The sequence below is a fragment of the Ascaphus truei genome, chromosome 5 (genome assembly GCF_040206685.1).
Source record: "Ascaphus truei isolate aAscTru1 chromosome 5, aAscTru1.hap1, whole genome shotgun sequence".
NCBI classification, from domain to species: Eukaryota; Metazoa; Chordata; class Amphibia; order Anura; family Ascaphidae; genus Ascaphus; species Ascaphus truei.
Genome location: NC_134487.1, coordinates 272,595,992 through 272,621,592, shown reverse-complemented (window position 1 = coordinate 272,621,592; position 25,601 = coordinate 272,595,992). Strand labels below are relative to the sequence as shown.

General features: G+C 40.4%; 1 protein-coding gene across 3 annotated transcripts in view; it reads left to right on the top strand.

Annotated features, from left to right (window-relative positions):
* The window catches only part of PDGFRB (platelet derived growth factor receptor beta), a 101,922-nt gene extending 83,678 nt beyond the window's left edge, over window positions 1-18,244 (top strand). For all 3 annotated transcript variants that reach the window (XM_075602069.1, XM_075602068.1, XM_075602067.1), the window contains exons 17-23: window positions 3,839-3,957; window positions 8,729-8,851; window positions 12,880-12,991; window positions 14,100-14,199; window positions 14,692-14,797; window positions 15,010-15,251; window positions 16,720-18,244. In XM_075602069.1, coding sequence (XP_075458184.1) covers window positions 3,839-3,957; window positions 8,729-8,851; window positions 12,880-12,991; window positions 14,100-14,199; window positions 14,692-14,797; window positions 15,010-15,251; window positions 16,720-16,852 — 935 coding nt within the window. In that variant the 3' untranslated portion in view covers window positions 16,853-18,244. The remainder of the gene's footprint in view (window positions 1-3,838; window positions 3,958-8,728; window positions 8,852-12,879; window positions 12,992-14,099; window positions 14,200-14,691; window positions 14,798-15,009; window positions 15,252-16,719) is intronic.
* Window positions 18,245-25,601: the final 7,357 nt, after the last annotated feature.

Here is a 25,601-nt window from a genome sequence, read left to right as displayed (position 1 = left end):
ACTAGAATATATCTAACTTTAAGTATATAAAACCATAGTGGATCTTAAAAGATCTAAAAAATTACTACAAATTCTTACATAAAAATATACAATTATCTGAATAGAGGTGTACAGAATAAGGAGCATATTAAAAAGACATAAGCGGATCTAAGCATAAATGTGGGTGGGCTAGCAGAAATTAAAATAATTGTAAAAATTATTAAAGTTAGTTACGTATGTAAAAAAGGTAGGATCTCAAAGTCTGAATTTAATCCATGTGGAATTAATGTATGTAATTTATGAATCCAGAACATTTCTCTTTTACTTAGATCTAATTCCCTGCTACGCCCCCTCCAATGTTGTTTTACTCTTTCGATGACAGTAAATTTAAGGCTCTCTGGATTAGACTGATGGTATTTCGCATAGTGTTTAGAAACACTATGAGTTAAAATGCCCCTTCTTATGTTGCTCAGATGTTCTATGATGCGGGTGCGTACGGGTCGTGATGTTTTCCCTACGTATTGTAACCCGCAAGGGCATTGAAGAACATAAATAACAAAATCAGTTGAACAGTTTATATATTGTTTAATTTTAAATGTTTCTTTGCTTTTAAAATTAATAAAACTTGTTTTATCTTTCATTTTATATTTGCAGGCTGTGCATGATCCACATCCATAAAAGCCTGTTAGATTTTTTAACCAGCTTTGATTATTATCTTTCTTATTCTTTAAAGCGCTTGGTGCTATTAAACTTTTAATATTTTGTGCTCTCTTAAAAATTATTTTTGGCCTATCCGGTAAGATTTCATTTAAAATAGTATCAGATTTTAAAATATGCCAATGCTTGCGTATAATTTTCCCTATATTTTTTGCTTCTTTATTAAAAGTTGTGAGAAAAACTATATCGTATTTATTATGTTCTAAACTTGAAGGTTTTTTCTGTAGTTCTAAAAGATCTTTTCTTTTTAAATTCTTTGCCTTTGTTAATGCCAGATCTAAAGTTTCCTTACTATAGTTTTTTTCTATAAAACGATTTTCTAAAATCTTACAGGCCAAAAATAATTTTTAAGAGAGCACAAAATATTAAAAGTTTAATAGCACCAAGCGCTTTAAAGAATAAGAAAGATAATAATCAAAGCTGGTTAAAAAATCTAACAGGCTTTTATGGATGTGGATCATGCACAGCCTGCAAATATAAAATGAAAGATAAAACAAGTTTTATTAATTTTAAAAGCAAAGAAACATTTAAAATTAAACAATATATAAACTGTTCAACTGATTTTGTTATTTATGTTCTTCAATGCCCTTGCGGGTTACAATACGTAGGGAAAACATCACGACCCGTACGCACCCGCATCATAGAACATCTGAGCAACATAAGAAGGGGCATTTTAACTCATAGTGTTTCTAAACACTATGCGAAATACCATCAGTCTAATCCAGAGAGCCTTAAATTTACTGTCATCGAAAGAGTAAAACAACATTGGAGGGGGCGTAGCAGGGAATTAGATCTAAGTAAAAGAGAAATGTTCTGGATTCATAAATTACATACATTAATTCCACATGGATTAAATTCAGACTTTGAGATCCTACCTTTTTTACATACGTAACTAACTTTAATAATTTTTACAATTATTTTAATTTCTGCTAGCCCACCCACATTTATGCTTAGATCCGCTTATGTCTTTTTAATATGCTCCTTATTCTGTACACCTCTATTCAGATAATTGTATATTTTTATGTAAGAATTTGTAGTAATTTTTTAGATCTTTTAAGATCCACTATGGTTTTATATACTTAAAGTTAGATATATTCTAGTTTAATAATTAAATATCTTAGATGATATTTCACTATCTATATACGAATCCTTTTAAAATAAATGGATATTTTTTAAGAAATATGCTATTTATTTTTATAAGCATTTTTATGGGACTATATTATATATTATATATCCATTTATGTAATTTAGCAAAACTCACTCCCTTATATGTTCACTCATATTTGTCCTTGTCACTTATGTATGACAAATTAATTATGTTTAGAATTCTGACTTACTCTCTTTTTTCCTTTTTCCATTTTTTTTCCCTCGTGCTTTTTCCTCTTATTCCTCCCTCCAACTACTTAATATTAATGAGAGTATTAATTACATGAAGACCAATTTTTATTGGTGATATAGTATACATTTTATCCATTCGATTTTAAATCTATTCTTGTTGTTCATGTGTGTATTTTTAACTATTATTATTCATGTGTAATGATTTAAATAAAATTTATTTTTTTGGACCACAGGATTATCTGTGCCTATGTAAAGGCAAACCTGTGGAGTAAAATTAGTAATGGTAATGTGGATTGCAAGTTTTAATCAAAAATACTTTAGACAGAGCAATTAAGCAATTATACAATTAATGATATACTGGTATAAATATAAGACACAGTTATGACACATTATACTGCTCCTGACGAAGCTGTGAGTAACAGCGAAACGCGTAGAGCCTTGCTGCAGCTGCCTTCACGAGAAGACGCCAGACGCTGGAACCTCCCTACAGACCTCCCCTACAGACCTCCCTCCGGCACGTCACAATTCATTCCCAGCTGATGCGATCGATCGCGAGAGGGAAGTGACGTCAGACGCCACTGTCGACGGCGCGGCTGGACATACAGGAGGATCGGGAGAGCAAATACAATACTACAAACATCTATACTATACACCGAAAGATACCTTTATGTATACAATGTATATGTACAAAGTGTGAGTACATTCATTTACCCATTACTTTTATAAAAGCCATTGTTTTCTGCAATCTGCACCATTGGGTTTTTATCTCTTCCCTTATATACTGCTACATGGGATTCTGAGTCTCTTCAACTCTGGAAAAGCCCAAACGGTGGGAGAAAAGTCTGGGGAACAATTGATAACATCAATACCAACAATCTACACAACTTCTGACTAAGTCAGATACAGGCTTTAAATATTCTTTATTGCTGTAAGTAGAATTGCCCCAAGAGCCAAGAACTACATCAGACCAACATTTGAATTAACACGCTGCACAATTATTGTTTTTTATGTTTTTTATTTACATGATGTGTCACTGACTGGAGCGCTCCCTTTCCAATCCAAACTAAGAATGCAATATTATATGACATTGATAGGCGAAACATTTTTAGGTGTAGAGGTATTCCGCATGCAAGGACTTTTTTGCTTTAACTATTAAGTGCATGGGGAATCATTGAAACATTTAAAACTAAAGCACTTCCTTCTGTCATTTTATGCGAGTTTGGACCAGTGCGCCAATAATTTAATTTCACAAGTTCCCACTGACTCAAGACAAATTATGAATGGTGTAAACAGGTAGTTCAAAAGTGGCCCTGTGAGGGATTTACCAGGGGTTCATGGAAGGAGCGAATATAAAATTATTCAAACAATGGTCCCTGTTAAAATATTCCTTTTTTGTTTTGTTATTTATGGTGCACAATAACGTGACATCTATAACGAGGGAAGATATAGGAGCTATGTTATATTCTGCACTGCTAAGCTCGTGCGTATTTCTAGCTCTCTCGTGTTTTGTCATTTGTTTGGCTAATTAAAATGAAAAGGTCTCTTCTTTTTACATTGCTCCCAAGCTCCTAGCATTACTTATTGTGTAGCCATTCACAAATATTAAGAATGACCTCGTGACTTAGTGACAGGCTGTCCCCATGGCCTGTATCATACTCCCAAAAATGTGTTTCTGCTCCTTTAATGACATTGTTTGGAAATTCTATATCCTCATACATCTGTAATTATTCGCAACCGGGTTGCACTAGAGATGTTATAAGTTTTTGCAAAACAGCAATGTGATACCTTTCCTTGAATTTTTAAGCTCCAGAGAGGACCATCAATTCCACCCTTATAAATGAATCTCCAGTCCTCAGCTTTACCGATTTAATTGGATTTAGCTACCAAGTGGCCAATGGAATGGAATTCCTTGCTTCCAAGAACGTAAGTAGACAAATTTCCTCTTCTAACACATCTAAATTCTGTTTTATATATATATATATATAGCAAATGGAAATATTACTGTATGTTCATTTGCATGTCTTAGACAGGTCTGCAACCCTGTCTTTCACCATTATCGCCCAGCACACAGCACTTCCACTGCAGCAAGGGATTCTGGGAAATGACATGCAAATGAGCACAAAGTGCCACCTTCTCATTTCCCAGAATCCCTTGCTGCAGTGGAAGTGCTGTGTGCTGGGCGATAATGGCGAAAGACAGGGTTGCAGACCTGTCTAAGACATGCAAATGAACATACAGTAATATTTCCATTTGCTATATGCTTTACTGTGGAGGGTTTTTGTAACTTTTTTTACCCACCATAATATATATATATATGTATTGATGCACTGGATTTGTCTTGTAAGTATGGAGGCTCCTTGGCCGCTGTAGCAGCCCTTATGTAGATAGACAGTAGCGAATTTCCCATTAGGCCCGGGCCTAGGGTGGCAAAATTTGGGGGTGGCCAAAATTTCCGCTCCCATATGCATTTGCCGCTCTCTGAACTATCGGACCTAATGGAAATGCACTTAGCTATGTCGCCGCGTCCTTGCTGTCGACCCTGTCACCAAATGACCATGGCAAAGCGACGCCTTGCACCGTCACGTTGATGATGTCCACGGCGTAATTTGACGCTGGGATTCCAAAGGAAATGGAGGGGTGGCAGCAAGGAGGCGGTGTGTGAATTTTCAAATCCACCGCTGTAGATAGGGTCACTGGCATCATAGAATTCACTGATCTATGTGATGCAGATTCCAGGCAGAGCTCACTACAAGATTGCAATACAGTGCTTTTAATGAGGGGCTGCAGCTTCAAAGAGTCTCCGCTGTATCTGTGATTTAATACACGGTAACGTTTTTATCTTTAATCTAGTACTGCTTTCTGTGATTGTGCTGGTTTGTGTGTGTATATGCATTGGTCTGGATTGCTTGTGTTTTATGACATAGACATAATTATTTAAACTCTTTAATTGCTTTAACACTTTTTGTAATCACATACAACATGGGTCACCTGTTCTTCTCTCTCAGCCCTTCCCACTTGATGGGACGGATTTAAAATGTTTGCTGTGTGCACTTGTTAAGTTATCTTGACAAAGGTTCCAATGGGAACTGAAACGTCGATCACCACATTAAATATTTCTTTAATGACAGTTCCAAGAGTGCTGGAGCTATTTTTGAAATATATATATATATATATATATATATATATATATATATTATACCAGTTATTATACAAGCCTGTCACGGTGAGATTATGGCAGGCTGTATAAGTCACACATAAATATATATAACAGTTGATATATATTTATCACTGGGTCTGAACTGGGACGAGACTTAGATATGATAAAATATAATTTATTCCTTGATAAAGGTGAACACACAATAATGTACAAATAACAGGCAAAATATAGACACTTACTTTAAAATTAGGACAAGAAAGCCATCAGGATGCAGAATGGGCCATTTCTTGCAAAAAGTGGCACTGAGTGCTCATTTGCATGTCATTTCCCAGAATCCCTTGCTGCAGTGGAAGTGCTGTATGCTGGGTGATAATGGTGAATGGCGGGGTTGCAGACCTGCCTAAGACATGCAGATGAGCATACAGTTATATTTGCATATATATATATATATATTTGCATATATATATATATATATTTGCATATATATATATATATATTTGCATATATATATATTTGCATATATATATATATATTTGCATATATATATATATTTGCATATATATATATATATATATATATATATATATATATATATATATATATATATATATACATATATATATACACATATATATATACATATATATATACACAGTGTTCGACAAATCACCCAAAAATCTACTCGACACCGAGTCCCGCCCCTAGTCCCGCCCCCAGCCCCGCCCCCAACCCCGCTTTAAAATAAAATATATAAATAAAATACATTTAATAAATTCGTAGGCAGAACAACATTTGTTTTTGACATAAATATTTATTGTATTACATTATACTACAATTAGTCCTTGTTACGTGTGTGTGTGTGTGTGTGTGTGTGTGTGTGTGTGTGTGTGTGTGTGTGTGTGTGTGTGTGTGTGTGTGTGTGTGTGTGTGTGTGTGTGTGTGTGTGTGTGTGATCTAGAAATAAAAGCCAGATGTGAATGACTAGTTTCCTGAACCCCTTAACCAGTGTATGGACGTCCCCGCCTGGGATCTTACCTGTTCCGTAGTCCCTCAATATCCAGGTACCCTCATTCCCGCATTGTTATACATTGGAGGGGATGTGTTCCCTACCTGTCTTCTGAGTTAGGGGGGGGTTCCGATGTCTTCCGTGTGAAGCTTGAGTCATATCTGGAAGGAAAGCAGTATAGGTTATTTCGGTGTAGTATAGGGCAGTTAAGATATATAGGGTAAATAAGAGATCCAGATCCAGAGTGTGAGACAGACATAGAGTGTGGGTGAGAGACAAAGAGAGGGGGAGAGAGAGAGGGTGACAGAGAGACACAGCGAGAGAGGGTGACAGAGAGACACAGCGAGAGAGGGTGACAGAGAGACACAGTGAGAGAGGGTGACAGAGAGACACAGCGAGAGAGGGTGACAGAGAGACACAGCAAAAGAGGGTGACAGAGAGACACAGCGAGAGAGGGTGACAGAGAGACAGAGCGAGAGAGGGTGAGAGAGAGGGTGACAGGGAGAGAGAGAGGGTGACAGGGAGAGAGAGAGAGGGTGATAGGGAGAGCGCGAGAGAGAGAGGGTGATAGGGAGAGCGAGATAGAGAGAGAGAGGGTTACAGGGAGTGCCAGAGTATGTGGGTTAGGTGGTGGGTGACTGACTGACTGACACTTGGGTGGTTTGACTGACTGACACTTGGGTTGACTGACACGTGGGTGGGTGGGTGGGTGGGTGACTGACTGACACTTGGGTTTGACTGACTGACACTTTGACTGACTGACACTTGGGTGGGTGGGTGACTATGGGTGGGTGTCTGTATTCACACACACTGTCTCACACTGTCACTGTCACACACTGCCATACAGTCACACACTGTCACTCACTCTGTCTCACACACTCTCAAACACACCCGCATGCAGGGGGGCCTCGGGACGGCATGGGAGGCCTCGGCACGGCAGGGGGGCCGCCACACGGTAGGGGGGCCTTCACACGACAGTACGGGCCGCACCACTGTCACACACTGTCACTGTCTCACACTGTCACACACTGTCATTGTCTCACACTATCACACACTTTCATTGTCTCACACTGTCACACACTGTCATTGTCTCACACTGTCTCACACTGTTACTGTCACACACTGTCACTGTCACTGTCACACACTGTCACTGTCACACACTGTCATTGTCTCACACTGTCACAGTCTCACACTGTCACAGTCTCACACTGTCACAGTCTCACACTGTCACAGTCTCACACTGTCACAGTCTCACACTGTCACAGTCTCACACTGTCACAGTCTCACACTGTCACAGTCTCATACTGTCACAGTCTCACACTGTCACACACAATGTCTCACACTGTCACTGTCACACACTCACTGTCTCACACTCACTGTCTCACACACTCTCACACACACCCGCACGCAGGGGAGGTCTCTATATGGAAGGGGGGTCTCCGCCCGGCAGTGAGGGCTGCCGCACAGAAGGGGGGGCCTCCGCCAGGCAGGGGGACGGCCACACGGTATGGGGAACCTCTGCATGGCAGCGTGGGCCGCCACACTGCAGGGGGGCCTCCGCCCGCCATGGTGAACTGCTGCCCAGAAGGCAGGGCCCTCCACATAGCAGCGCGGGCCGCCACTCAGCAGGGGGGCCTCCACCCGGCATGGTGAGCCTCTGCATAGCAGCACGGGCCGCCGCTCGGCAGGGAAGACAGGGGCCTCTGCATGGCAGCGCAAAGCCACATTGCAGGGGGGCCACAGCTCAGCAGGCGGGGGCCGAGACACTGTAGGGGGGGCGAGACACAGTAGGGGGGGCCGAGGCACGGTAGGGGGGGGGCTCCACATGGCACGCGGGCCGCCACACGGCAGAAGGGGCGCCGCCCGGCAGGGGTGACCGCCGCAAGGTAGGGGGGTTTGCCGCAGGGCACACAGGCAGGGAAGGGACACATGGGAGGAGAGGCAGGGAAAGGAATGAAAACATGGCAGTGAAGGGAATGGACACATGGGAGGAGAGGCAGAGAAGAGAATGGAGGCATTGGGCTTACCTTCTTGCTCCTTGCAGCAGGATCCAAAGGGAGGGGCCACGGTCACAGCGCGGGCTCACATAGAGCAAGGAAAATTTCAGCGCGAGCAGGGAAAATTTTAAAAAACAAACACGTGTGCTGCTTGGGCCAATAGGAGCTCGCCCAGATGTTAAATCTACTCGCCCCGGGCGTGCAAATGTATAGGATTGTCGAACACTGTATGTATATATATATATATATCCATGTAGAGGTATCAGTACCGTGTTAGCCGAGCTTCAATAATCAAAAAATAAATAGATGATACCATTCTGTGGCTAACGAAATGCTTTTATTTGTGCGAGCTTTCGAGATACACTGATCTCTTCTTCCGGCGATGAACATCGCCGGAAGAAGAGATCAGTGCATCTCGAAAGCTGGCACAAATAAAAGCATTTCGTTAGCCACAGAACGGTATCATCTATTTATTTTTTGATATATATATATATATATGAAATTTTTTTATGGTTAATGTGTGTTACTCCACAGTGTGTTCATCGTGACTTGGCAGCAAGAAATGTGCTGATCTGTGAGGGGAAACTGGTGAAAATTTGTGACTTTGGACTCGCCAGAGACATCGTAAGGGATTCCAACTACATTTCCAAGGGCAACGTAAGTTTTTCTTTTTCGTATTCCACAAGGTTTGCTCTGGTGTGACTCTGTTTCCGTTTTTATTCCAATGTGAAATTTATTTTCTTAAGTGGCATTAAAAAAACAACAAAAAAAAAAAAAACAACTTATAAATGCTTTCAGAAATTACAAGATTTACAATAATTTGAGAAAAAAATGATGCCATCATTTTATGTTCCCACACAAAAATGTGCCCCATCCTGCTTCAAAAACAATCTTCAAATTGTTTCCCCTTATAACGGAAGTTTCCATTTACATCTGCTTTTTTAAAGAGACAATCCAAGCGAAACTTAAAAAATATATATATATATATAGTTTTAATATATGCAGCCTTTGATTACCTTTATTGAAAACGAATTACCTAGGCTGCCGATCGATTCGTTCTCCCGTAATCAATAAGCAAAGGTCCTGCTTCCAAGGATTCACTAAATGGCTGCCTTTCAGTTTCAATCAATCTCTCGGTCAGTGTAACTCAGCAGCTACAATGTATTCTTATATTACTAAGGTAACAGTATCTATTGTTAAAGTTTGCAGCTCAAACTGCTGGGGGAATGTTGGCAACAAATTATCACAACCAGTAAAGTGTTGCAAAGATCTTCGACTGCTGGGGATGTGTTCTATAGAAATTAAAGGATGCTCAGTATATTAAAAGTCAATAAAAATGGCATTAAGAGTTGAATTTAAAAAAAAATGTAGCAAGTATTATTTAATACTACTGAACTGATTTAGTTAATTAAAAAAAAAAAAAAAAAAACATGTAAGATATTGTATGGATTGCTCCTTTAACACAAGTCGTTCCCATCATCTCTGTCTCTTCTTCAATAATTCCTGCCCAAACCTACCTGTCAGTACATCAGAAGAGCACACCAAGAGGTTACATTGCAAACAGTTTTATTCCACAAGCATTTCGGTCCTGCAAAAACTGACTTTTTAAAATGTGACTGCATAGGGAAAACAGTATAAATATTCACCACCCTACATATATAACGTGTCCCCAGAGGAAGGGACAGACAACATAGGAAGTGGATTTATTCCAAAATCCGGTAGTAATGGTACTGTATCGTTCCAACAGCAAAAGACAGCTCAGGTTCATAAAATAAAATTTTAAATGATAATCCAAAATATCATAAAAGAAGAAATAGTGTAGCGAAGTCATTTAATCACAGCTTACTGGTCTTCAATCCTCGAGGTAGCCTACAAAACCATCATCATAGGTTAAAATAAAAACTACCTAATAAAATAGGCATACACAATACCGTAATGTTACGTACGAGACATGTGCGAAGGCCTTTACGTTTGTATGATCGGGAAGACACCCGAGTGTAGGGTGTCCTCCAGATGCTTAGACAAATTAGAAGATTGTGTACTTAATAGGACCAAGTATATACAAAATGTTAAAATAAACCATGGAAAATTATATTGCATTAGCTCCCAGAATGTTTTTCATTGTGAACATCCAACATTGAACCTTCAAAAACCTGAAATATATGCGGATAGTTGTATCTACTGTCACAAAAACAAGATGAGCAAATTATTTCTCCAGGGATATTGAGTGAGAACCCATCATCAAAACCATTTATTTTCTTGTACTGTATGTGCGTGAACATTATACTGTCTAACCCAGGGGAGCGTAAACGTTTTAGTTCGCGCCCCCTCTGTGTTTGCTCCCCCTTACCTGCGCGCCCCCCCCTTCCTTACCTGCTCTCGGGCTCCACGCGTCATGACGTCATGTGACGCGTTGCCATTTGACCCCACGCGATGTCATGGCGACGCGTCACTGAAGAGCCGACTGAGAGCAGGTAAGGGAAGTTGCAGAGGCCTCGCGCCTCCCCCGACATTTAATTTACATGCCTGGGGGAAGAGCGTTGGGCCTCTGTAACCGCCGCGCCCCCCCCTAGAAAATCCTATGCCCCCCTGTTTGCTCACCCCTCGTCTAACCCACCTATTCAGCATCTCTCTCTCCCCTCTGGCACAATCTCGTCATCTTTCAACCATGCCTTTGTCACATGCATGCTACAGAAGCTCACTCTCCACCCAGCCTCTCTTCATAGCACCCAAGCCGTCTCCTTCCTTATCTATCTGAATAATTTTATAGGAGTGAAGCCAGCACATTGTCCACCTTGGATTAAAATGAACAAAGGGCAGTAACATCGCCTGATGTTTACATTTGGGGGTTACTTACCTTAGAAAAATCATACAACTGACAAACTTAGTTTGTTCATATGGTAAGATTATATTTTGTGGAACTTTCTTTGCCTGCTCCCCTTTGTGTCAGTATGCTGAGCAGGGCCTATACCAGGGATGTCAACTCCAGTCCTCAAGAGTCACCAACAGGTCAGGTTTTAAGGATATCCCTGCTTCAGCATAGGTGCCTCAGTTATTGACTGAGCCACTGTGCTGAAGCAGGGATATCCTTTAAACCTGATCTGTTGGCGGCCCTTGAAGACTGGAGTTGGCCACTCCTGGTCTATACTCTCCTTTCACAGGAAACATCCTCCTCCAATTCTTCTGCTTGGTCGAGGTTGAAGAAACATGTAAATAATAGGAATTACATTTTTAAGGGTCCCTGCTAAACACTTTAACTTATAGAGGAACCAGAAATGATACTTTGAATTAAAAGGTTGTTTAAATGTGTTTAAAGGAACCAGGACCATTGTTCAGCAGAGGCAGCCTAAGTGCTGTATGTTCTGTAGATAATGACACCAAGCAGAAGTGGGGCTGGTTCCTTCACCCCTACACAGAATGTAATGTTTAGGTACATCTCCGAATCCAAGAAAGTACAAAGTATTGATTTCTGGAGTTTAAATGCATTAATTATGTCAAACTTATGCATGTTCCTGGCCAAGACGTTGGTACATATTCTCATTCCTTATTTAGCTTAAAATATATGCAACTTTTTAAAGCAGAAGTCTCATATTTCACAATTAAAGCATTCACCACCCTGTTCCCTCCCAAATTATTATAATTTTTTTACCTCAGAAAAACCCCAGTTGCCGGTAAAATGTATTATTTATTTATTTATGGCCTTAGTGTCACCAGCAGAAAGTCGCAACATCAGCAAAAACAAAACCACCGCTTGTATATTTGATTGGCATTGACTTAACGCCATGCTAAGTTAGTACTGCCTTGTGTTTGCTTCAAATAATATGGTGCTAAGCCGGTCTTACCTAAAGGTGGCGTTACTTCCATCCAAAAACTCAAAAAGGGGAAATAAAGAATGCACACCAGTAAATTAATTTGCAAAAGAAAAAAGCAATAACTTCCATCCATGAAATATGAGTTTTGCTGGAGATAACTACTGTATTAAAGAAGCAATCCAAGATGGTGACATTTAAAAAAAAATATATATATATATATATATATATATATATATATATAATATATATATATATATATATATATACAGCATTGAAGCAGGGGGTTTCTGGAGCTGAAACCCATTAATATCAGCTTTGGGGACCCTCTGCTTCCAGAGATACTTACCTCCAAAGTAGGTGTTGGTAGTCGCTCCGGCTGAGCAAGCAGGGCTTTAAACTTTAAAGCTCCCGCGTCACAAGGGCCAATAGGAAGCCGCACCGATGACATCACAGCTGCCTTTTGGCACGCAGGGCGTAAACGAATTCAACAGCGGACATACAGTGTTTTGTGAACCCTGGCAGCCGAGGAGAGCACCTAATTCAGAGGTAAGTACCTCCAGAAGCAGGGGGTCCCCGTAGCTGAAATTAATGGGGTTCAGCTCAGGAGACCCCCTGCTTCATTGCAATATATTATTAAAAATAATTTGCAAAAAAAATCAGCAGCTTGGATTGCCTCTTTAACTTAGGTTAGTATCTTGTTAAGTCATTAACAGACCCCTGTGGCTCTAGCCCTTTGTTTCATAACAAGTAGAATATAATTCCCAATTGCTGTGATTCCTTGAGCCTTCTGCTTTAAATAAATTATTGAGTTCATTTACTATCAAATTGTTGTTTTAAGTTGGATATGTAACTTGTCTGTCTTTTCCATCCCAGACATTCCTGCCCCTTAAATGGATGGCACCTGAGAGTATTTTCAACAACCTGTACACAACGCTAAGTGATGTTTGGTCCTTTGGAATTCTCCTTTGGGAAATATTCACTTTAGGTACAGTATGCACGGTTTTCTTGGCAAGACCAATAAAGACATCAATGAAAACTGAAATGCTTCAAAAGCACGTTTCTGTTCCTATCATAGGATCATTAAAATTAATATAACACACACCTATGTAAAGACATCGCATATTCCTATATATATGACCCATAGTATGTGCCACTGCGTACAGTACTTGTCTTTTGGACAGGTGAATTGTTATCAGTAGAATGTTCAGAGTTGAGAGTTCCGCTGTCTGTCACTTTCTTCCACTTGATTAAAATAAAGTCATTTACATGCAGTTTTCATGGCAAAAGTGGCCTGTTGCAAATGATGCAATTTGTCCTTGTCCTCGTCACCAGAAGTAGAAGATCCCATGTTCATGCTCTCTATTTCTCTGTCCAGGGCTGTATCCAGGGCTTAGGGGCGTACTCAATAATGGAGATGTGTGAAACTCTCCAAAATGCATTTGCTGAATTTCTAGTGTTTTCCCCCCAAATTTGATTTCTTGCAAAATGTTTCTCCAGTCCTCCAATGGCTAATAATGTCACAAAATAAGTAATCACCCAATTATAATCTGAAGTTTAAGCAAATCTAGTGATTTTAAAGGAATTTTGCAAGCAAATCTAGTGATTTTAAAGGAATATTAAAATTAGCATTTTAAGAAAAATTGCAATGCACATCGAGTTAATACTTGACATAAAAAGCTTGCAAACTCTGAATACGTCATGATTTTTTTAGGCTGAAAAGGGAACATTTTGTAACCTTGGGGGAAAGTTTTGCACATCACTACTCAATAAGCTCCAAAGTAAAAATTCCCAATCAAGTTGTTGGCTGATCCCAGCTTTGGTGCTTCTTGCATAAGCCCCTATGGGGTAGATGCATTATGGGCCAGTACAGGTTATTTCACCCGGTCCTGCTTTAACTGCCATGCAACTCAATGACAGGGGCTTTAATTGCCGTATACAAGGTCCCTGGGATCTGGTACTGGCTCCCACATTGGGTGTCTTACTTCGGAGAACAGCATGTTATATCTACAAGTTTAGTTCTTTATCTACTAGCCTATGTGATCTGTATTTGATTACATTATTTCCTCATTTGATGCGTTACTGTATTGCCACAGGTGGGACACCCTATCCTGAACTACCAATGAATGAACAGTTCTACAATGCCATAAAACGAGGCTACCGAATGTCAAAGCCCGCCTATGCTTCAGATGACATGTAAGTTCAAACCACTCGATGGATAACTATGCTTTTGAAATAGCTACCACCATTGGTTACAAATAATGAAATGCTCATTCAGCGGCATAGCTGAACATGCGCGGGCCCCTGGCCAAAATGTTGCCAGCTGCTCGTGTGCGATCCGCACTTGCTCACTGAGCAAATGCACGATCGGCACTTGCCGCCTGCTCATGCATTTGCCGATCATTTATACGCAATTGGAGCTTTCCGGTCACGTATGCTCATCAGTCACCGGCAAGGGCCGATCACGCATGCGCAGTAGGCGAGCAGCTCAGCAGATTTGCGCATGCGTAGTCAGCGACAAATATTGTCACCCTATAGAGCGGGCCCCACAAAAGCTCGGGCCCCCGGGCAATAGCTACGCCGCTGCGCTCATCCTACAAAAGCATGAAACATATTATGCGCATTTACTAAATAATTTCTATATCTTAAAAATATCAACTTCATTGCTTGAATGTTTCTCCTTTGCAGCTATGACATCATGCAAAAATGTTGGGATGAAAAATATGAGACGAGACCAACTTTTTCTAAGTTAGTGGTACTCACAGGAAATCTTCTGGTTGATGTCTATAAACAGGTATGACGTGTACTAGTTCTTAAGAACCCTGTTTGATTCATTTCCATGCACAACAGGGATGAAACCACTTAGTAGAATTCGAGTATGAAGAAAGCGAATGCTGGATTTTTAATAATCATACTTATGTTACCTGTGGTTACAATATGTATTACAAGTCAGTTGAAATGGTGTTGAATAATGACTAATAACTTCCTCTTCGATGCATTCTGCAGAGATACCGACAGGTGGATGAAGACTTTTTAAGAAGCGACCACCCTGCTGTGGTGCGTGTGAGGCCCAGAGTAACTAAAATCAGCAGCTCAGAACCCGCAGGAGACTCCGAAAACACAGCCAGTAACATTCTTTACTCTGCAGTGCAACAAACTGGCAATAATGATTACATTATTCCACTCCCGGATCTTAAATCTGAGGATTCTAATAACATACTTAATGAGAATTCCGAAAGCCGACCAAGGTAAGAAAAACTTTTTCAAAATAGAATTCAAATTAGAATTTGAACAATGTTATTTTAAAAGCAGCATTATCTGCGGGTGGGGGGGGAGGTGGGGGGAGTAAATGATAGAATCCTGTGCATGCTCCACTGCATAAGAATTTGGGAGTATCTTTAATCTCCATACAAAAGATCATGAAACTACCCAAATCTTTTTATTGGGAGGAAAAATGCAGTCACAAGAAACAAAAAAGTCTAACTTTAGCATGGTGCTGGCCTCGTATATATACTTCAGTATCAAAGACAGCAGTCCTGTTACATTTCTGTACGTTGCTAGTTACTGTCCAGGAGGCAGACCCGTAGGGCAGAGGTGGGGGAGTACTGACCGACCCATACCTTGGATCTGAATTGTAGTCGCGTACAAATGGTCGGGTTCGATTCCGGGGTCAGGGTGCGGCAGCGTAGTGGAGGTCACGCTTCCAAGGTCAGGGCAAGAGAGAGGCAGCTTAATCAAGGTCACTGTTCCAAGGTCAGGGCCGGGGAGAGGCAAGGGAGTCCAAAGGAGGGCAGGGATCAATAGAGGCAGGAAAGGCAGAAACAAAAGCACTCTACACTGTCAAGGACTGATCAGAAGTGAAGGTCTTATAAAGGGCAAGGTCAGGTGCAATCATTGCTATTTCAACCAGAGGTTGGCTTCCTGTACAGACGGCCATCTTGGTGCACCCGGTGGTGTCAAGAAGCATCCGTGTTGGTACAATCCTCACAAGTCCTTCCCCAAAGTTTCCCTATTAGCATTTACTAATTACAGTAGTAAGTAGTGCTTATCAGCAGTGAATAGTATTTGCTGTAGCCAACGTTCCTGTGTCTTTGTTCTTCAAAAAATCAAAGCATCAGAGCAGCAGTAGGCAAAGTAGCCAATCACAGTGCATCGGGTACCTCCATAAAATACCTGAAGGATTAGTGCTTAGAGCAGGGGCGCGCAATCTTTTCCTCCTGTGCCCCCCTGCCGGCTGTCCTCCTCTCCACACGCCCCCCCCTCTTACCTTGACTCAGACGTTCTGGGGTTATGATGTCACGTTGCCATTGCAACGTGGCGCCACATGACACCGCGTTGCCATGGTGACACGTCATCAGAAAACGTCTGAACCAAGGTAAGAGAGCGTTACAGAGGCCTTCGCCGCTTCCCCGGCATTTCATTTATATGCCTACGGGAAGTGTGAGGGGTTTCTGTAACCCCCGCGCCCCCCACACGTAATCTCGCCCCCCTGGTTTGCGCACCCCTGGCTTAGAGATGTGTGCTTAGAGTGATAGAGATGTGTGCGTAGAGATGTGTGAATGTCTTTCAAAGTTCTTCACAATTTATTTGCAAAATTTCACGAAATGTTGCGTTTTTTCACAAAATTTGAGGCAAAACACACATTTCTACTTCCAATCAAAAGAAATAACATTAAAAAGAATTACAAAACTTATATGGTGCATTTTATATCCACAGCTCAACATTACAAGAAGGCAATACATCTTCTACAATTTCCTGTGACAGCCCTCTTGGACAACCGGAACAAGACGTAGAAAATGAGCTCTGCCAAGAGGATGAGCAACCAGATGTAGAAGAGAGCTTCCTGTAGCCATCACTATTCAGATGCGCTTAACAAAGCTTGTTAGCACTTACATGAAACTGAGGCATTGTGTACACTTTGTACGACGTTGACAAATGATCAAAGATAAAAGGTGCTGAGCATATCTTGAGAAGGATAAACATTTCAGCACTAAGCAATGGCCAATCAAAGCTCTGACCAGGATGAAGGACAGACCAAAGAAATGAACTTCAACAAACAGAACAATCTCCAGTTATGTACGGTTTACTAAATGTTTGTCTCTTATTATTCTTTATAAAAGTTAATGATGAAATCGTTTCACCATATTAAAAGGTACATGACTGTACAGATGTCAGCAGGTTATGAGAACTTCCCAGACAGAAATACTTCCCTAAAATTCATTTTGAACATGAGCCCGTGCACGTCGTGTTAAAATCAGCGGTACCATTTGTGTCAGTGAGGGATTTGGCAAGTGGCCATTGGAACAAGTGTAGGTTTTGGGAGAGGAATTATTTGATGCACGTATTCTAATGACATGTACTACGGTTCTGCACTTCCCATTTTCTGCTTCCAACACATTCACTCTGTCGGAGGTGGTGTCATTTTATTTGGCAAACGCAATACAAATTTTTTCATCTAAGACAGAAGTTGGAAGACGGCATAATACATTGCACATAATACTGCGGAATATGTTGGCTCTTTACAAATAAACGATAATAATAATGATGATGATAATAATAATAATAATATCATTGTCACATTCATTAGCTCTTTTTGCATGGTACACTACATATGCTGGGAGTCATAGATGCCCAAAGCTACATCCAATATGACAAAAATACACAGTGAAATACCTATATATACTCTTGAAAAAGGGTAATTTAGTTTAACCCTTTGACCAAAGCGTTTTAAGCCTGCTGCCACATCAAGGCATGACCTTTAGCAGGTCCTAACACTACCTGAGTTAAAATTCTTATTTACCTCTATAATTAGAGGAAGAATGATCAACATTGGATCTGTCACAACTCAGCAGAATGAAACTGACCTGCTAACTTGGAAAGTGGGGAGGGGCGAGCTTAAACACTTGGGGGGAGGAGCCACTAGCCTCCAAAAACAGCTGAGACCAGCTGGACAAGGTTAATAAACACACAGATACCAAGCAAGTCCTGAAAACCCCCGCTTCTGGGCATGCCTAAATGTATACAACAAGAAACAAAGAAGCCCAAAGTTACATCCAATATGACAAAAATACACAGTGAAATACCTATATGGGTATCTGTGTGTTTATATGCCGGGAGTCCCCAAGGTCCAATGCAGGCTATTGCACTCCGATCCAGACAGCGCGATACCCTTCATGAGAACTTAGTGCAGGGGTGGCCAACTCCAGTCCCCAAGGGCCACCAACAGGTCAGGTTTTCAGGATATCCCTACTCCAACACAGATGGCTCAATCAGTGGCTCAGTCAATGACTGAGCCACTGATTGAGCCATCTGTGCTGAAGCAGGAATATCCTGAAAATCTGACCTGTTGGTGATGGCCCTTGAGGACTGGAGTTGGCCACCCCTGCACTAATGAATGTGCCCCTTAGACTCCCAAGTTTCTAATTTTAAAACATGAACATACATGCTCCTTTATATAGAAGATTAATAGTTAACTTGTAGTATTTCATAAGACCTTCAAATTAAATTGTGAATGCCATGCATTTTCTACTGAAGGTGTTTACAACAAAACCACACTAAAAGCACCTCAATTACCAAGACTAAAACTTGGTATGGGAAGTCACTGAGAATCTTATTTGATGCCTGGTATCAAATAATGGTGCCTGGTACTAAATAATACTAACACTGTTAGTAAGTGACTATTCTAATTGCTAAATATTGTACATATAAATTCTTCTCCCAGCCTAATTTACAATCTATTGACTGTAAAATATATGACTCATCTTTTGTTTATGTTTGGCAAGCTACAGGCACAGAATTCTCCATTTGAGTCATTATTTCCTTGCATACTTCCTAAAATACTAAAATACACTAATGTATGTGTACAGACACTGTGGAAAACCCCTTTATACATTTTAAACATGTTTTTTGTGCCATTATTTATAGGGGAAATAAGTAAATCCAATTGTTTACCAATTTATAAACATAAAATAGTCAAATGTGCAATGGTACTTAATATGAAAAAGTATATATGTGTGTTCGATATAAACTGTATATATGGGGAACGTCATTTTTTTTTTGTACATCAGTATTTTTGTAATAATCATTTTCTTAATAGAGGGCAGATGTCGTTTTTGACTATTATTTTTTATTTACGGGATTTATGGATGAGCAAAGTCACACAAGTTATGAGAAGTGACAATCAGCATAGAATAGAGAGAGTCCCATTCCAAGGCCCCAATTTGAAGTAATTGACCATGTCTTCGCAATAGTCCCTGTAATAATGATATCTGTGGCTTAGCACTGCCAGGACAATAGAGTCCAAATGGGTACTCCAGTGGACTTAAACAAAATAGATTTTATTTATGCAATATTATCGTTTCGCCTCCCACATTTGTCTTGATAAAGGCCCGTGCGAGGGCCAAAATGTTGCCATTGCATACATAAAGTACGTTTTGGTTAAGTCCAGTGGAGTGCCCGTTTGGTTTGTGCCATCCTTGTAGTACTAAGCCACATATATCATTATTATAGTGACTACTGCAAAGAAATGGTCAATTACTTGAAAACAAGAGGTAACTCTCAATGCATTGCTTCCTGGTAAAACATTTTATAAATAAATAAATAAACCGTATTCGGGTAAAGAACAGAGCACCTGTTGCAGTTTTGAGAGTCTTCAGAGTGCACTCTGCAATGCTCCTTTGGTATGGTGACATCTGTGCTGGGTTCTAGAAATGTACAGCCTTGTGTGAATAAACAGCCTTATATTAAAGTGTAAATGGGAACTAAGGAAAAAAATCAGAACATGTGGTAACTTTATAAAGTGCATTGTGTTAAACAGCTGGCGTTGCCTAATTCTGACTGATCAGAAAGATTGTGCAATGTTCCCCAACAATCAAACCCCTTCCTTTCTAACGAAGTAACTGTCTTATTGGCTTTCTTAAGCAAATCTAACTTTATTAAAAGCAAACATTGGGTTGTGTTTGTATATTTGGAAATGAATTACAAATTGCAATTCTTAGGGGTCTCAGAATGAGGGAATGTTTGTTAACCAAGTGTTTACTTTGCCTTTAGCCCACCCTGTTCTTATAAGAAAACCCATATAGATAAGGTCAGGGTGAGAGTTGCTCTCTTATGGAGCATACTCTTGTTAAATGCCCAGTGACATCACACAATAGGTAGTAGTTAGATTAAATCAACCCCTCCCAAGTCTTAAAATCACCATGATTACAAACCAACTTAAAAAATATAAAAATATTTACAAATTCTTATACTGTAGATGAAAGATTTTGGTAAAAAAAATAAGGCATCACCCCAATGTAACCCCATAAACATACTGTATCACTGCCATTAGTACATTTCGGTCCTACTGTATGATGGATTGTCCTGTTAATCATTCAATAAATTGGCATATAATTGTGTATATCTTGGGCTAAGTATGTTTAGTGTTACATTTGTGAAACATCTTAGGAAAGAAAATATTTTTTTATATGGGGTTTTAAAAACCAAATTAAGATAATGGGGTAATTCCGCAGACAGGCATGTCAACTCTTTAATACAAATTGCACTCATTATGTCTAGTCTCATTTTGGGTTCAGAATGTATATTTAATATACACACATCTATTTTCAGTTGTATGTACATATGAACCCCTTTTTGTCTCGTATTTAAGAGAACTTTATTTAAACTGTACTGTGATTTTTTTTATATATATATATATATATATATATATATATATATATATATATATATATATATATATATATATATATATATATATTTTTTTTTTTTTAAGTAATACAAGTTCTTATGAGACTAAAAAGGCAGCAAACCTTTTTCCAAAACACAATCAGGAATTCTACCACTAACACCTGCTGGGCAAACCCCAATTTACATGTTCTAAACCTAAAAATTGGCAAAAAGTTAACCCTTTCCCCAGAAACGACACTGATGAAGGGAATAGACTACAGCTAATAAGTTCAACAATGCATGGAATAATAATATATACTCTATGTATATCAACCTCTAAATTGTATTTCTATATATTTTTAGAGTAATAACTGTAATTATAGTCATGCAAGATTTATGATAATAATTATTATCTATGCACATTTTTTGCTGCAAGTCAGTGTTATATTTTTATGGCTGAGTTGTATGTATGAATATAAAGCACTCATTACATTCTAGTATAATTTTTATTCCTGTAATGCTTTTGTGTGGCTGTGTGTACACGAGTTTTTTTTGGTCACATGTCAAGAATAATTATTTTAGTGAATAGAAAGAGAATTATGATAGCTTGGATTTATTGATGATGTGTAGTATGAATATAAATGCAAGTGCAATAAAAATTCATGCAGTGAGAGATGTTTATCTAGAGTAAGACAATAAGGCAAACACATAAATATTAATAACAATAAGTAGGATCAGAAATCTCCAGGCTTCTCTGAGACTCGTTTGTCTCTAACAGTTCCCTTTTCCTGGGAGCAGTATTTCAACAACCCGTGGATATTGCCAGTAAAACGTTTTATATTAAGGAAATAAAAATACCCCTTGTGAGCACATTCTCATGTCTTAGGCAGGTCTGCAACCCTACCTTACTCTATTATCTCTTAGTATACAGTGCTTCAACTGCAGCTAAGAATTCTGGGTAGTGACATGCAAATGAGCACTCGCAGTATGGCACTTTTAGCTTCTTGTCCATTTTAACATGGACCCTTATAAGCTGCCGTGTTACACAGCAAGTTCAGCACAGCCTGGGTTAATAGCCAGTAAACCTACTCACAGACAGATGTTTCGACCTTTTGGGCCTCACCAGTGTGAGGCTGGTTACTGGCTTTTCAATGTGAAGCTGGAAGTGGCTACAACCAGGCACAAAATAAGTTATGGCGAGTAAAAACATTAAGGAGAAATCCAAAATGTGCTGAATTCAGTTTTAAACTTCCAGGGTTTAATTCTATATCCGCCAAAGTGGACAAGAGGGAATTTTGTCCAACACTGGCTAAATGGAGCCACTTTGGTGGATATAGAATAAGCCCCATAGCCATTGAGAATGGCAGATCTACAGAAACATTGGAAATAGTGACACAGCAGCACCTGTATAAATTGCTCTGTAGCTTCTTTTGGGTCATTACTTTTAAAGTGTCTATAATAGCGGGATACTCAGAGGGGGCGGGGGCCAACTCAAGTCCTCAAGAGCCACCAACAAATCCTTTTTTCAGGATATCCCTGCTTCAGCACAGGTGGCTCAGTCGTTGACTGAGCCACCTGTGCTGAAGCAGGGATATCCTAAAACCCGACCTGTTGGTGGCCCTTGAGGACTGGAGCTGGACACCCCTGCTCTAAACCCACGGACTGAATTACCAATCAAGCATTTGTACTTAACAGGTATAACTTTCTATCTTTCTGAGGGAGACTTTTTGGATGCTTAGAATGCAACTAGATAAAAAAATAATGAAGGTACCAAAGATTTTAAATAACTGGGTTTACATCTGTGTTTTTTTATATAAGTTGCATCAGGAATACGTATATGATGGATATATTGTTTTAATGCTGTAAACGTTTTCGTGTATTTTTTTATAAATGAAAGATTTTAATTAAAAAAAAAAAGTTTTTATACCGTTGATACTTGTTTTCTTTTTTTGTTTTTTCAATCAGGTGTTGGAACTTTTGAAGGAAATTGAAAGCAGCAAAACATGTAAAAAAACATTTTTTTAAATCAGTTCTGTAGTATTATATAATACTGAATTTTTTTAAATGTTATTATTCAACTCAATGCCATTTTTAATGAATTTTAAGGCATCCTTTGATTTTTATTGCAGGTTTTAGCCCACCTCCCAAGCAGTGCAAGATCTTTGCAACACTTGTTTGGGGTAATTTGTTGCCAATATTCCCAGCAGTTTGAGCTGTAAACTGTAACAATTTGATAAGGGGTCTTCAACCTTTTTTTGGTTAGGGAACCCCAGAATTCGATTTTGACATTCTGGGGAACCCCAACCCTCGCCCCCTGTCCCTTGACCCCTCCCGCTGACCCACCCACCCCATTGCCCCTGTCTCTCTCCCCCCCCCCCCTACGCTCCCTCTCCCCCTTGCGCACACTCTCCTATTTACACCTACACACCCATTCCCAATTACACACCCATTCCCAATTACACTCCCACACTCTCCCATTCACACATACTTGCACACACACGCTCACTTACACACACACACACACACACACACACACACACTCCCCCACACTCCCACAATCTCCCACTTACTCCCACACTCTCCCACTTACACACACTCACTCCCACACTCTCCCACTTACTCCCACACTCTCCCACTTACACACACACACTCTCCCACATATACACACACACACACACACTCTCCCACTTACGCACACAAACACTCAGACCTCCTGTCCGGACCAGTCCAGGAGTGAAACTCTTGGAATGTATCCCCCTTTGCTGCGAGAGTGCACGCCGACCGGAGCAGGCAGAGAGGATAGAAATGAGCTATCAGCTGCTCCTGCTGAGCTCGGGAGACGCCGGGTCACTGCTGTGCAGGGGTGCTGCCAGGCCCCGGTCCTGGGACAGCTGGGAGAGTTGTCCCGGCTTTCCCCCCTGGCAGCCGTGGAACTCCCGAGGGGTGCTCGCAGAACCCCGGTTGCAAACCACTGCAATAGATAATGTTACCTTAGTAATATCAGGATACCTTGTAGCTGCTGAGTTACACTGACTGAAGGGTTGATTGAAACTAAAAAGCAGCCATTATGTTAGGCACAGAATCCGAATTTTAACAGATTTACTGTATAACAGGAGCTCCAAACTACTCCCAGCTTAGGTAAGAATGTAGCATTATACATTGTCACATGCTTTACATATACAAATAATTTTAAAAGAAAAGGGAAAAAAAAGGGGGGGTTGATGTAATATTGCTGCTTTAATGTTTTGGTCTAGAAAAGATTATTCACGGAAAAACGCAACATTCTGCAGAAAACCAGTGACCTAACATTGTTGTTGCTACACTTTAGATACCCACTTGTGACACTGTGTTCCAAAGAAGATACATTTTAAGAATCTTATGTCCCATGAGAATTCCAGTGCCTGTTCCTCTGCTTCATTGTGCTTCTAAACTGTATAATGATGCGACATATGGCGGGTGCATTTTTAGTGCAGACAAAATCCACCAAGTTTGAGGTGGCAGAAAGATTTTGGATTCATTGATGTGAGGGTTAAAGCAGCAGTCCAAGCTGCCGTTTTTTCTTCTTCTCTGTAATACGTGCATGAATACAATCCACACAATGATAAGTAATTAGCAAAGTTGCCGATCGATCCGTTCTCCTGTGATCAATCGGCGCAGATTCGGCTCGGGGGTTCACTAAATGGCTGTCAGTGCAGCAGAAGAGGACCAAATATGCAAAATTCTGTGGGGAAGATCATGTGCCCAGGCAGTCACTAGATACAATTGGTGCACTGGTAGAGAGAGGGCAGGGCTCAAAAAGGGCTGTGCCAGAGCCTGTTTCAGAAGGGGAAGGTGATGTGACTTTATAAATCGTTGCTATAGAAACAATAAATGCTCGTTACATTAGAATACATTAAAAATATCATTAAGAGTAAGGGTAAAAGGGGACGATAGACAGCACTCTGATGGTGTTAAATATATGCAATTGCAGGGTGCATGGAACAAAAGGGGACCCTTATTCCCCTGTATAGTACTAACAAATCTACGTAAGTACCAGCACTCACTGTCTAATAGCCTCAGTGGCTCTGCTCCTTCAGCTGCTCGTGTGGAGTGCACTCCACACGAGCAGCTGAAGGAGCAGAGCCACTGAGGCTATTAGACAGTGAGTGCTGGTACTTACGTAGATTTGTTATCATTAAGAGTAGTTTATTTTTAAATGCTACAACTATTTTCTCATAGCACAGAACTGATTGTTTAAAAAAAAAAAAAAAACACAAGTAGGATATTGCTTGGTCTGCAGCTTTAAAGCATCAGTTCATCCTACTTCGATTTTGTGTAACTGCTATTTATATTTTCAGCTCTGGGGACCTCCCGGTTTCCAAAATACCAGTAAAAGTCACGTATTTCAGTTCCCTCCAGTGGAGGCAAAATGGTGGTTTAAATCACCAGAATAACGTGGTTAGTCACGCAATGTAATTCCTGTTGGCCTACTTGACGCAGGGGATTTAAAAAGCAGAAAGTATCGGCGCTACCTTTACCAGTACATACATCTGGAACTGGGGGGTTCCGGTGAGGAAAATAATAAGGTTCAACTCCAGAACCCCCAGTGCTTGGGGGTTGTTTCTTTTCATTTTTATTCTAACCGGGTGCTGTCACAGAAAGTCAGATGGTATAATTAGTTATTGACTGCGCTCGTGCTTGAGAGCGGTGACGTCACCAGCTCTCCAAGCATGAGCGCCGGGTGTCCTGCCTATTTCGCAAGCACGCGCGGGGGGGCATTGTGGGTAAGTTGAGCGCGGTTGAAAGTCTCTTTTTTTTGTTTACGCATGCGCCAAGCGTGGGTGAGCGTCCGGGCCTGCGCACGAGCGGGCGCGCACCACGTGAGCGGGGATGGGACAAGTTCACTTGCCGAAACTAACCTCGGCAAGCACCGCACACTCTGCACGCTCAGCGCT